The 14,590-nt window shown below is 46.0% G+C and overlaps 1 protein-coding gene across 5 annotated transcripts in view; it reads right to left on the bottom strand.

The window, feature by feature from the left end:
• Ahnak (AHNAK nucleoprotein) overlaps positions 1–14,590 on the bottom strand; it is an 86,517-nt gene that overhangs the window by 46,034 nt on the left and 25,893 nt on the right. For 2 of the 5 annotated variants that reach the window (XM_029472475.1, XM_029472473.1), the window contains one exon: positions 11,034–14,578. The exons of 2 other annotated variants lie outside the window; for them this stretch is intronic. In XM_029472475.1, coding sequence (XP_029328335.1) covers positions 11,330–14,578 — 3,249 coding nt within the window. In that variant the 3' untranslated portion in view covers positions 11,034–11,329. Of the gene's footprint in view, positions 1–11,033; positions 14,579–14,590 lie in introns of those variants that run through there. One more of the 5 variants, XM_029472474.1, reaches the window with a different exon arrangement.

The following is a 14,590-nucleotide window of genomic DNA, read 5'->3' as shown; positions in this document are numbered from 1 at the left end:
GAACTGCCATTCTCAGTGAACCGTTCGTGTTGTGGACCGCGGGCGGGCCGCAACACAACTGAAGGATAACATAATAATCACAGCCACACTTCACTGACTGCGCCATGACTAACATGCCAGGTGCCTGCCTCTTGTTTGGAACCTTACTGACAGGATACTCTTCCACTCACCCCACAGCAGGTACCAGTAACCCACCATTCTCAGAGTTTAGGTCTTCACTTTCTGTGTCTCCAAGCTCTGCCTGACCTCCTGTCTACCCATATGTCGTTCTGGAAGCTGGAATGGTGCAGACCTGGGGAACGCCACCAACAGTCTGCAGACTTTGCATCCCTGACCACAGCTGAATTCACACCCTAACAGCTCAAGGGAAGAGACTGGCCTGCAGAAACCTCAACAATAGCTCAGAGAAGAAGAATAAAAATAAGAATAAAAACAGCCCTGGGTTTGTTGTTCATCTTCTGTTTATTTATGTTTGCTCTCACCCTGAATTTTGGAAAATGCTCTGAGACTACCCAGCAAAAGACAGAAGGAAAACAGGTGTCCCTACTGCTGATGGGAACTGTATGCAGTGATAAGACAGGGCCATCGTGACCTACAGAGTTCCTGCCAAGTGCTGGGTGCCACATGCCAGGTGTCTGGCATTATGCCTGAAATAAAATAATAAATAAGAATACAGCATCCCTCCCTCACAGGGTTGACAGTCTAATTCAGGAGAGAGACTGACAAGTAGTCTCTCACTGATAACTAAATGTAAGTAGCACTGAGACCAGGAAACTAAAGTAATGAGAGCACAGAATAGTTGGGAAAGAGAGAGGAGTCCAGGCAGGCTTCCAGGAGGAAATGCCCCTTAGGCTAAAACCCAAGGGTGAGAAAAGAGAAGGCTGTATCAAAGCCAGAGGGCTGCTGGGAAAAGCTGAGAGTGACTGGCAAGGCCAATCATGACCTCGCAGAAACTGACAACCATTGCAGTAAACAGTAGAGAGGAGCCTGGGGGTCAAGGGTTCCCTGGGTCTTGATGAGGTATGGACAAGCTGAGGTACCTCCACAAGGCTTCCCTCTCTGTGTAAACCAATAGTCAGGCCGTCCCACCACAGCATTCTCATCCAAATTTTTTGGGTTTTTTTGAGACAGGGTATCACTATGTAGCTCTGGCTGTCCTGGAACTTGCTGTGTAGTTCTGATTGACCGCAGACTCTCAGAGTCTCTGCTTCCTGATTAATCTGCTGGAATTAAAGGTGTGTGCTACCCTACCCGACAAAGATTGTTTTTAAATGGGTATGTGTATCTGTGTGAGTATATGCCACATGAGTTCAGATACCCAAGGAGGCCAGAAGAGAAAGTCAGATCCCCTGGAGCTGGAGTAGCAAATGAATGTCAGCTACCCAGTGTGGGTGCTGCGAATCAAACTTTGGTCCTCCCAAAGATCCGTAGTCACTCTTAGCCACTAAGTCCTCTCTTCAGCCACCCTACCTGTACTGGCTAGTTTGTGTCAACTTGACACAGGCTGGAGTTATCACAGAGAAAGGAGCTTCAGTTGGGGAAATGCCTCCAGGAGATCCGTTTTCTCAATTAGTGATCAAGCAGGGAAAGGCCCCTTGTGGGGCCATCTCTGGGCTGGTAGTCTTGGGTTCTATAAGAGAGTAGGCTGAGCAAGCCAGGGGAAGCAAGCCAGTAAAGAACATCCCTCCATGGCCTCTGCATCAGCTCCTGCTTCCTGACCTGCTTGAGTTCCAGTCCTGACTTCCTTGGTGATGAACAGCAGTATGGAAGTGCAAGCTGAATAAACCCTTTCCTCCCCAACTTGCCTCTTGGTCATGATGTTTGTGCAGGAATAGAAACCCTGACTAAGACACCTCCCCATCCAACTTTTAAATCTTTCTAGTGAATATTCAACCAGTGCTAGTAGATACACTCCAAGTTCAACCCACTGTCAGGGCACAGTGGATAAAAGACAAGCCACGACTCCATGTTGTTCCCTGTACTCATTCCTGTGACCAGCAAACCCTATCAAAGGTTTTCCACGGTTATGTAACAAGAACCTAACAAGTGACACACAGGATCCTACCGTTTCCTCTCTGGAAACAAGGAAAGGGAGTGTTTGCAGAACATGCAGTACAGGGCTTTGTACCTGGGAGACTGGCAAGGCCTGGAATGGCCATCCAGGGGCAAGAGTCTGGCTAATCCAAAGCACTTATTTCCTTCTGATAATCAGTAATCTGTAATTTAAGGGGAGTAATTACTCCAAACAAAGAGCAGTAACCGAAAACAGTGGTTAAAGGGAGTGGCTTTTTTTTCCTCTAAAAGAGATCTGCAGCTCAGTTAAAGAAAAAAATAAAATCCTTAGTTCAAAGCTTGTCTATTAGAGTCAATAGGAAAATATGCTGTGCAAACAGAAAAAAAAGTGGAAGCCTACCCACACCAGGCCCCCACCACCTACGGGGGCCCCACCCCCTACAGTGAATTTGCCCTACCTGACCCACCTTACTCCTACAGCTGAAATTCCTAGAATTTATTTTCTAGGAATTTAGACAATTCAGATCGGCTGCCTCCACTCTCTCACCTGACATCCCTATCTGCCTGAAGGGCCCACTTGAAATTCAAGTGGCAAGCCAGACTCGCAGGCTTGCAAATAGAAAATGCACTGTCATTCTTCTCCCTGGCTTTTCACATTCCAGTCCTCCCCACGGCCTGGCTGCCTGAGCGAGGGGACAGAGCACCGGCTGCCTGGCAGCTGTGTATCCTGGAAGAGACAGCACACACAGGAAAAAACACACAGAGCAAGCTATACTGCATGGCTGAAAAAAAAATCAAAGCCTTCCACTTTGGGTGGACAGGAGTAGCGACCTTTAAGCTGAAGCTCCTTCCTCGGGGAGGGTACTGAGTGCCCCACACTGCAGTCCCGTGTGACTACAGCTCAGTAACAAGGGCTGCCAGACTCCAGGAGATGGATGGATGGATGGACCTTAAATAGTCACTTCTTGTGTAGCCCAAGCTGTCCTGGAATAAAGCCATCAATGGTAGGATGACCTTGAACTTTAGATTCTCCTGGGTCCACCTCCTGAGTTCTGGGGCTTCTGCTGTATGCCACCACACCAGGCTTATGATATGGCAAGTCCAGAACTTGCTACATTCCCAGCCCCCACACACAAGTCCTGTTTTTGTTATTGTTTGTGTGTACTTGTATCTGTGTGCATGTTTATGCATGTGCACATGTGTGTATGTGTGTACAAGACTATGCCCATGCAAGTGAAGGCCAGAGGCCAAAGTCACCTGTCTTTCTCTATCATTGTCCACCTTGTCTCTTACTTGATCTGGCTCACCAATGGGCTAGACTGTCAGGCCAGAGAGCTCCGGGAGTTCTCTATCCCCACCCCATCTCCCAGTGATAGGGTTACAGACCAGAATACCATGCTTACCTTTCACCTCAATTCTGGACAGCAGAACTCAAGTCCTCACGTACGAGCAGCAAGAGCCTAACTAAGAACCAAACCATGTCCCCAGCCCTCTTTTAAATACCAACATTCAAAAATGTAACCCTAAGATGCTGTCATCTACCAAGTCATCTCTTAGGCAAAGTCTGTATAAAGGGGAGAGTTGGGGCTGATGCTGCATTTTAGAAATGAAGGTCCCACCAGGTAAGGGGTAGGCCCCAGAGGCAACACATAACATGTGAACCACATACAGCAGCTTCCAGCTGGTCTCTGCTGGTCTTTTTTCTGTGATTGCCCAGTATCGTATGCCCACTCTTGTTTGGCCATCAGCCTGGCTCATTACTTCACAGCAGCCTGGTCTAAATAGATAAAAATCTGCCTAGGAACTGTGGCAGAACTTGGATTAGTTCCAGGATTGGCTGGTTGGCTAAAAGTGGCTACAATTACTCCCAGAGACTGGGTTCCCTTGTTTCCTGGACACTAACAGCCAGAATTGGTGAATTGGGGTAGGGGGCGAGGTGTCAGATCATTTGATTTGGGGTCAGAGCAAAAATTTTGCCTTGATGTTACAGTATTCTGTTTTCTTTGAGTACATTTATTTGGGGCACCCAGAAAGGCAGGGCTCAAACCCTATGAACAGCCATCCTTTGAGGCTGTCTGCATAGTGACGAATAAAGCCAACGTTTTGCACTTACTAGACCATTGAGTCACACCCCAGCCCTTCTTCTTCTTTTTTCTGGTCTTCCTTTGCCACACCCTTTACATTCCTCAGGCTCATCCAATCATCCTGGCTCTGACTAACCACTTTGCCCAGGCTTCTTCTTGGATTTTGACTTGTTTCCTTCTAGGCTCTAATCTGTGATTAAAGAGCTCTAGATGTCCTGAGTTCTTACCCTTGGGCTTGGGTGGGTGGAAGAACTGCCCCATCCCACTTGGGGAGCGTGGAAATCTCTGATCATACTGCAGGCTGTTGGATGATTCTCAAACCGGAATCGAGCAGGCATGGCAGGTGCAGAGATATACCGGGAAACACCACACTTGAAAACAACTCTCCCCTCCTCCCAATCCCTGTGTGGAAGTACCTCACATTTTCAGGCCCTCCCCTAGACACAAGGTTCAACCTCCGAGGGTCCCAGATTGATCAGAGCAGTGTTTGCAGACAATCAACCTGTCCACTCTCTAGGGACCAGTGGGCAGGACTAACTATAATACATTAACTTCAGTTGTTTCTCTCATTTATTAGTGTCATGGAAGAGTGAAGACTGGATAGGGCAAAGGACTGGGAATAGTATGAGGTAGGAAGTCCAAGAAAGAGACTGACAGCTGCCCAGGAGGGCAAGCCTGGGCCAATGTCTCATTGCTCTTGAGCCCACTGCCTCCCCTTGGAGAGGGAAAAATTGGATGCATTCACCAGTCTTTGCCTTCCAAAGCTGATCCTGAAACCTGTGTTCCTCTGGGACCTCAGTGTCCACCCTTCCTGCCCTAGTCCCACCCTGCTGTCCCACACTTCACTACCAGCTTTCACTCCTGCTGCCTCCCTGCTTGGAAAGACCCCTTCAGCTCCTCTCCAAGCCTTAAAACACAGTTTACTGACCCAGCCTTCCCGGTAGCAGAAAGAACAAACTGCTGATAAAGACATGAGGTTTCTCAGAACCGATTCCAATGAGAATGTTGACGCTGTTGGACTATGTGCCCCTGCACACAGCACTAACCCTGTCTGAACTTGCCCATTAAATGCAAATTAGGGTCCACCTTGTGGCATTGTGTGTGCCTTATAGAACACTTAACCAAGAGTTAGCAAGCAGTTCATGGAAATAATTCATACATACAATTTTTACTATACATTGAGCACACTGTACTATTCATGATGCAGAAGTTAGAGTTTATTAGGAAGAAGGTATGCATGTTAATTTACATTATTCTCATAATGCTGTAAGAAGAATTCCATACCATCTCCTTCTTTTCATCTTATAGAAAAGGAAATTCCATATCTGTCTCCTGACCTGGGTCCTAAGGAATGAACCCCCGGACCTGAACACACCATGCAAAAAATTCTACCAAGTTATATCTCCAGCCTCATGTCACAGATTTTAATGAGTTTACCAAGGGTCCCAAAAGTCCCCAAAAAGAACCTTTTTTTTTTTTAATGGTTTTTTCTTGTTGGGGAACGAGGCAGAATACAGAGGAGACAGCAGAGAAAGACATCATGACTGCAGTAGCAGACAGACACTGAATCTGGAAAACCCGATAATAGCCCCATCTGGGGCTCCTCTAAGCTCCTCCTCTGGAGAAGGGAAACATTAGTAAAATCTAGATCTATCTCCATATCCACAGGCCTCACAAAATTAAGAAACCATCTTCCATCTAACTTCTTTTTTTTTTTGTTTTTTTTTTTTTGTTTGTTTGTTTGTTTGTTTTCGAGACAGGGTTTCTCTGTATAGCCCTGGCTATCCTGGAACTCATTTTGTAGACCAGGCTGGCCTCAAACTCAGAAATCCACCTGCCTCTGCCTCCCAAGTGCTGAGATTAAAAGCATGTGTCACCATGCTTGACTGTAGTTTTTATACTTTCCGAGACAAGAAAATGTCTAAGATCCTACAGATTGCAAGAGATTTTTATGCCCCCCCCCCAAATCCCCTTCCTTCAGGAAACTATCAAGGGGGAGAAAAAACAATTTAGTTTCTAAAATCTGAAAGCTTTGATTTCCCTAGGCAGGATCACTCCCTCTAGGCTGTGAGTAGAGCCTCACCTCTCTGGACTGTGAGATGGAGTGGGTAGTGCCTACTTTCCTGGGTGGAGCTGAGAACACAGTGTGAAATGTCTGAAGATAAAGCACTTGTGCACTAAAAGTCTGTCCAAAAATTTAAAAAAAAAAAAAAAAGAAGGGTTCTTCATCTGTAACCCTTTCCAACCTCAACCGTCCTACTGGGAAGTCTTTCTGTGCTGGCCAGACCTCAAACTTGTTGTGGAAAAAAACAGAGGCATTTATGGGGAACCGAAACCGCCCTCCTGGGCAGAATGTTCCCCCACACATTTGCTGTGGCACAAGGCTGCTACTCTGCAGGGAGCGTTCAGCCTCAGGAGGCCCCTGAAGCTGCCTGACGCCACAGGGTGATCCAGAGGCTGGTAAACAGCTCATGGTATTCCCAGCTCTGTGGCAAGCATTCATGCACAGAATTCTTTGTCCTCGTGAGCAAAGACAGAAAGCTGCTGTGTGCTGCAAAGCCCTAGGCCAGAGCCCCACTTTCAAAATCCCCAACCAGAGATCACACCAAAGCCAAAGCCAAGCATGCCACCAGCCTCCAGAGCGCACTTGCGAAATAAACTTGCCCAAACTTGGACTTCTCGCTTGAAAACTTAGATTTACTTGTTAATTCTGAAGGGAAAACATGGCAAGATTACAAGGAAGAAGTCTGGCAAGCTCCTACTTAATTGGCACTAGTACACTCACATGCCTTCAGAAGGATGAGCTAAAAGGCACCTAACATTTATTTCTATGAGTGTCCTACCTGAAAAGGTGTCACCTGATGTGATCATAAGGAACAGCATCAGACTCATCACACAAAGGGATATTGCTACAAAACAACTGGCTCCATACCCTTCAGAAGGATCAATGCCAGGCCAGCAAGAGGGGAGCAGGTTAAAGTACTTGCTGCCAAGCCTAAGGACATGAGTTCAATCCTCAAGACCAAAGGTCCCATGTTCCAAGGTTTGTCCTCTGACTTCCACACTTGAGCCATGTCTCCCACACGCAGACACACAGTCACTCACTCATACTCATACACTCATACACACATTAAATTTTTTTAAAAGGAAAAGATATTGCAGCTGCTGGGGCCGTTGTATACACTTGTAGTCATAGCTTTGGAAGGCTAAGGCAAAAGCATTGTGAGTTTGAGGTCAGCCTGAACTACAGAAGGACCTTCTGGCCAACCTGAGTTACATAGTGAGACCTTCCTGTAATCCCAGAATTGGAGAGGCTGAGGCAAGAGGATCAGCATTAGTGTGAGCCAATCATACACAGGGAGTTTTAGGGCAACCTAGGCAACAAGTATAAGACTCTGTGTTAGAGACAGTATTAAAAACAAAACAATCATGGAGAAGAGAACAAAATTCCAAGGGGGACTCAGAAGCCTAGCTGGGACAAAAAGGTCAGCTCTGTTAAGGAAACTACAGGGATGAGCAAGAAACTTATGAATGGATGATATGAATGATAGATCGAAGTAAGACTTACTAAATGTATTCATTATATTAGAGTTGCATAAGAAAGTGTCCGCACACAGTGAAGCACTTAGGGGTTAAAGTGCTGTGGCGTCTGTAGTGAGCTCTTGACCAATTCAACAAAAAATAATGGTGATTATAATATCTATATGGAGAAAGATTAAAGTAAGGGAGGAAAGTGTTAAGAATTGGAGAACACCCCTAAAGATGGTACACACCTTTGTTCCCAGCACTCAGGAAGCAGGCAGATCTGAGTTTGAGGCCAGCCTGGTCTACAGAGTGAGTTCCAGGACAGCCAGGGCTACACAAAGAAACCCTGTCCTCCAAAGAGGAAGAGGAGGAAGAGGGTGTGGAGTGAAGGAGGGAGGGGGAGGAGAACACGAGTATCATGTATATGTGTATCACCATATTATTCTTGCAATTTCTCTGAAGATTTTAATTTAAAGTGTGCATACTTTAAAAAGAATGAGAAAAGACAGAAGTGGTGTGCACACCTTTAATCCCAGAACCCAGGAGGCAGAAGCAGGTGGTTCTTTGAGAGTTTGAGGTCAGCCTGGTCTATATAATGAGTTTCAGGCTAGTCAAGGACACAAAGTGAGATCTGGGGATGGGGTAGGGGTGGAGGTAAGGGAAAGAGAGAAGATAAAAGGAAGGAAGGATGAAGGAAAGGACCAACACCTTTAGTTGCATGCTTAGCTGAGTCCCCTGGTTGTATTTCCTAACTTCACAGCTCAGATGGTACCCTGAAGTAGGATGTGTGCATTAGCCATGTGTGAGTCCCAGCGGAGGCTGTCCATTTTGGTCTGGGAAGCTGGAGACTCAGCTACACTTCAACACTGACATGTCTCAGAACATTTCAGACAATGTCACACAGGAAAAATAATTATTTACTCGGTGTTACTAAAATCACACCTTGCTTTTCACCCAAAATGGCCCATCCATACCACTCTTCAGCCTGCTTCCAAGGGCATCATGGACTATTGGATCTGGGAAGGACCTTAGAGACTCCAAATGCTCCCTTCACATTACCAGGAAGTAAATAGAGGTTCACAATGGACCCTAATGGACCCAACACAGGAGATTAACCCAGTGACTCCCAGGCCAGTACTCTTTTGCAGGCCCCAGGGACTCTGCAGTGTCTTCTAGTCCCTTTTGGCTCTGTGCAAAATTGAGAGAAAACTTTGTTTCCCTGAGGAAATTATCTTTCCTCTGTATGTGTCTGTGTGCATGCATCTGTCTGTCTGGATGGATGGATGGCGGTCTATCTGTAGGTCAGAAAACAAACTGCAGGAGTCAGTTATCTCCTTCCACCATTTGGATCTTGGAGATTAAACTCAGGTCATCGGGTTTTACAGCAATCACTTTTACCTACTGAGCCATTTCATGAGTCCAAATGATCATTTTTTTTTAATGTATACAGAGTTAAATAACTCTGTAGGCAACTACAACAGAGAAAGAACAAAAATATTGTTTCTGGAGATTTAGCACATTGGGTAGTGTCTGCCTAGCATATCAGAGGTTCTTACTGGGTTCAATCCCCAACACCTACTAAAGCAGAGAGGTAGCATACAGAATTCCAGCAGAGGAAGGAGAAGGACGATCGAGGTTATCCTCCAGCCCCTACTGCCTCCTTCCATGCTGCTCCTCCTGCTGAGAGGACCCCTGCAGGATAGAGACCTTCTGTTCTATAGTCACTGCCTCCAGCCTGAGCCTGATATAAGAACACCTGAAAGGTTCCTTGAGGTTTAATGGCCAGTTACTGCCCACCCATTCTACTCAAGATTCCCAACTCTCCCAGCCAATAAGTAATAACTGAAGGTCTTGGGAGTCTCATCATCTCCACTAGATGTGTCATTTCGCCCAACCCCACGCCCTTTTTCAGGATTCAAATCATTCCAGATTTCAGCATTCATTACAGTCATTTGTTCTGACACTGGGCCTTAGCATCTAGCCATGGTGCTCAATAAGTATTTACTGAATGAGTGAACACTTCAGTCTAACTCAAGCTAAACATAAATGAGTTGATGTACAATTGGACAGCTTGGACACTTCTGTCTAGGATATCTTCCCAATATCCTAGCGGTCAACTTCCCAACAATGTACATGGGTACTGGATGTGATGACTTACACGTGTGACCCCATCACTTAGGAAGATTGTCTCAAATTCAAGGCCAGCTCATACTACACTGGGAGTTCCAGGACAGCAATGAACACTTGGTTACAGTGTGTCTCAAAATATAAAATATCTGTCTCAAAAATACAAAAAGAAAAAAGAAAAAAGAGGATCCTTCTGCTTCCACCCCTATGTGCTGGGGTGGCAGCTGTGAACCACCACACTGGGTCTTATGAGTGTCTGGGAATTTAATCCAGGCTCTCATGCATATACCAGCCAAGCACTCTATGAACTGAATTACATCCTCAGCCTCACCCCTAACCCCCACTCCATTTTAAAGTCTTGCTCCCGCTAAAGGACAATTTGCTAATGTTCTATGGTGAATTATGACCACTGTTCACTCTCAATTGCTCAGTCATGATGCTGCCAGTCTCCTATCATAATCAAGAAGCAAAGACTTCCTTCTGGTACCTGTGCAGAGGTAATGCCTTAAAGTCACTAACAAAAGTAGCAATAGCATCGGGTGGGTCAAATCTGAACCATGAGGGCTGTGTGTGCAGCCTCCCTTGGCTTCATCCCTTCAACACAGAATACAAGAGCACGATATATCAGGGTTAATAAAGAGCTTTATTTGGCTTGTACATTCATGACTTTCATACATTCTCAATTAATTTGCCATTAAAGTGCCAGACATTTCCTTAATCATGATGACATTTGTTAAAAGAAATCGGAACTTTTCTCAGGACATAGCGGTCATGAATGAACACTTTTCTTATCAAACCCAAAATGTAAGCCCCTCATGTTGACCTGGTGGGTTGGACAATTTGCAAACAGATTCAAATCCCCTCTCACCTGGAGCACCAAACTAGGCTGGGACTAACACACCTGGGGATTAAAAAGTCATGCTACAGAGATTGAGAATCAACCACCCACTGGCTGCCACCCCTTCAGGGCTATGCCAGGGCTTCACAGGTCCAACCTTCAGAGCAATTAAGACCTCGCTCCCTCTGCCACCTTTTATCCCACCCTCCCTTACTCACAAAAGCCCCCAAAGTCATTACAATGAAAAAAGAGTGGGTTTCCATTACCCAGGTACTGAAGATGTTCAGTAAAAATAAGGAAGATAAACACAAAAGCTTGCTTAGTAAACACGAGCTCTCAGCGTTCAATGCAAAAAAAAAAAAAAAAAAAAAAAAAAAAAAAAAAAAAAAAAAAAACCAAAAAAACAAAAACTGAAATCTTAAGGCAATACTGTTGACTTNAAAAAAAAAAAAAAAAAAAAAGAAAAAGGAAAAAGAAAAGAAAACAGAAACCAAAAAAACTGAAATCTTAAGGCAATACTGTTGACTTTGCACGTGGGCCAGATGAACTTAGAACTCTTTACCTAGCTGCAGAGTCCCAGGAGCCTACAGGCACTTGGTTTGTCGGCACTTGCCACTGGCAGGGGCAAGATCTTTGCATTATTGCTTAGGCTATTGGGGTGTTTCTCTTTGGAGTTTATATACAAACACACCCAAGGCTGATGTTTTATATATATATATATATGTACATGCATGAAGGCCCACTACTCTTTCTTTGTGGAAACTGACAGTTCTACCTCAGGAAGCTGGATACCAACCTTGGTCCCACTGTCATTGCTAGAGGAGGAAGACAGTCGGGACTTCTTCGAGGCCAAGGACACGCCACTCCCCTGTAACTTGCCTGCCTCATCATCACTCCCAGTAACCTCATAATGACCTTTGCTCTTTGATCCCAAGCCACCAAAGGTACCAAACTTCAGCTTTCCATGCTTGCCTTTAGCCTCTCCACCTGCAAACTCCAAAGTCCCAGTTGGCGTGGAAGGCGCTGAGAACTCCCTCTCGTCGCTGAAGGAGTTGGAGCGGTGTCGTGGCTTCTTACTTTTAAATAGGGAGAATTTGCCTTTGGGTGAAGATGCTTCGGCTTCCACTTCTCCTTCCAGGGAGCCCAAGCTGGCCTTTGAGCTCTTCAGGTCCCCTTTGGACCCAGAAACGGATGCTTCAGGTGAGCCAGTGACACCACCCTTTCCTTTAGATTTAGAAAAGATATGCTTGGGCATTTTGATTTTGGATTTTTTCAGTTTTACTTCAGACTCTTCCCACTTGCTTTCTCCAGCACCAGCCTGCACATTGGCCTCCACTTTAGGGAAATTGACATCCACTCCTACTTCTCTACCAGTGAGCTCGCGGCCAGAGAAGGTAAACTTAGGGATCTTCATCTTGGGGAATGTTACTTTTCCAGATTCACCTTCCAAGTGACATTGAGGCCCAGACACACTCAGCCCGGGACCCTGGAGTCCGATCTGGCCCCCTTTCACGTCTCCTTCTATCTTTGGTCCTGAGAAATGAAGGTTCCCAGCAAGTTTAGATGTATCCAAGTTTAGAGAAGAGGAGACTTGGGGTCCCTTCCACTCAACTCCAGAGCCTTTGACACTCATATGCCCTTCACCCAGGCTGATATCTGGGACACCGATGCCCCCTGAAACATCTACACCTCCTTTGACTTTGGGGCCCTTCAAGCTGACACCAAAATCTGACTCCGGAGACGCCACATTAAAGGAAGGCCCCTTGATGCCGACATCAGGAACAGCCCCATGGAGACCTATTCCTGAACCTTTCAGATCTCCTTTAATTTCGGGACCAGAAATCTGCCCTGATGAGAGTTTCACATCACACCCAGAAGCCTTAATTCCAGGCATTTGGAGGTTTCCTTCTGGGCCTTGAATGCTGATGCCTGGAAGAGCTGCCCCAATCGCTGGGCCTTTCAATTCACCCGCAGCCCCGAGGCTCCCCTTCACTTTTGGTCCTTCCGAGTTAAAGTCCATGCTTGGTGCTGAGATCTGAGGCCCTTTCAGATTCACATCCATCCCTGATCCCTTTAGTTCTCCACAAACTTGTGGCCCCTTGATGTTAATGTCCAAGTCGGATCCCGGAGCGGAGATGCCAAACTGAGGCAGTTTCATGTGGGGAAGTTTGACACCACCTTCTGAAGCCTCCAAGCTAACATCAGGAGTAGCCACAGATATTTTAGGACATTTGATGTCTCCAGACACTGCCAGATCTCCCTGTAGACTTGGTCCCTTCAGTGTGACATCTGGTGCCCCAACACTGAGTGCTGTTGTGGCATCAATCCCTGACATTTTCACACCATCTGCTCCTATATGTACTTTTCCACCAACGCCTTTGAGGTCAAGACCTGGGGCGTGCAGTTTCATGCTGGGACTGGAGGCACCCAGGTCTCCCTTCAAACTTGGTCCTTTCAAGTTCAGGTCAAGATCAGGCCCAGACACTTTTGGCATAGAGAGGTCCACCGAAGGCAAGTCTACTCCTGGGCCTTTTAGAGACAGATGAGGCCCTTCAAGCTTCATATCTGATGTGCTCAACCCTCCTTCAAGAGAGGGCATCTGAGCGCCGATCTCAGTGCTCCCACCTTCCATTTTCACACCTGGCGCACTGATCTTGGGCAAGGAAAACTTAGGGAACTTGATTTTCCCTTCTGGACCTTGTAGATCTATATCAGGTCCTTCCAGCCCCACACTGGGAACATCACCCTTTATCTTTGGTCCTTTCAAATTAACATTCACATCAGGTATGGAGACTTGAGGAGCAGAAACACTAAAAGAGGGTGCTTTGATTTTAGCTTCAGGGCCTTCGATGTTGATGTCAGGTGTGTCCAAGTTTGCCTGCACCTTGGGACCTTTCAAGTTGCCCTCTATCTTTGGCCCTGAGGCTTCCACGCCTGGCACCTTGAACTTGGGAGCCTTCATATGAATATCAGGAGCTTCCACATTAATCCCTGGTGAAGAAATATCCACATCGGGTACCTTGATTTCACCCTCCAGCTTGGGGCTAGGTAGGGGAGCCTCTGCTTTAAATTTAGGTGACTTAATGTCAAATTCTACATCTGGAAAGTACATTTTTCCAAACATAGTTTTCTTGACTTTGGGAGATTTTACTTCAGCTTTGAGTGCAGCATCAGGCCCTGTAACACTAACATCTACATCAGGAGCTTTGAGACTGGTATCAATCTCACCTCCAGGAATATTCAAATCAAATCCCTGTTTTTTGGCTTTAACTTTAGGACCACTCATGTGAATTTTAGGCATTTTAAACTTGCTTTTCTTGCTCTTGCCACCAATGTTTATTTCAGGAGAATCAACATTCAGCTCTGCTTCAGGGACTGTCATATCAACTGTGGGGGTCTTGATGTCAGTTTTTGGGCTTTTTGCACCAAATCCAAACTTGGGTTTCTTAAACTTCGGAACTTTAACATCCGGTCCCTCGATATTAATATCTGGGCTTTCCATGTGGACATCTAAGCTTGGAGTTTCTAAATCAACTTTAGGCCCCTTGAGGTCTACCTCACCACCTCCTAACTTAGGCACAGAAATTCCAACTTTTGGTGTCTTAAGGTGCACATTAGCATCGGGCCCAGTTATTTTAGGAACAGATACCTCCAGCGATGGCATCTTCAAGTTAGGCCCACTAAGTTTAGCATCAGGGCCTTCAAAATCCAGACCTGGACCTTTCAGGTCTAACTCCGGTCCTTTAAGAGTACCTTCAATCTTAGGGACAGTCCCATCAAAGGCTCCTTTTACTTTGGGTCCTTTTAACTCCAGATCAACATCAGGCATAGAGATCTTGGGAGCCTTGATGTTAATCTCAGGCATCCTGAATTTGGGGCCTTTTACTTTCATATCTGGACCCTCAACATTCACATCAGGAACATCAATGTCCACCTTGGGTCCTGAGACATCAAGGTCAGCCTTGGGCAGGCTCACATCCACTTCTGGGCCCTCTGCTTTGAA

This window comes from Mus caroli, chromosome 19, assembly GCF_900094665.2.
Source record: "Mus caroli chromosome 19, CAROLI_EIJ_v1.1, whole genome shotgun sequence".
Taxonomy (NCBI): Eukaryota; Metazoa; Chordata; class Mammalia; order Rodentia; family Muridae; genus Mus; species Mus caroli.
Note: the sequence above shows the minus strand (reverse complement) of the source record. Positions and strands in the feature narration are given on the sequence as shown.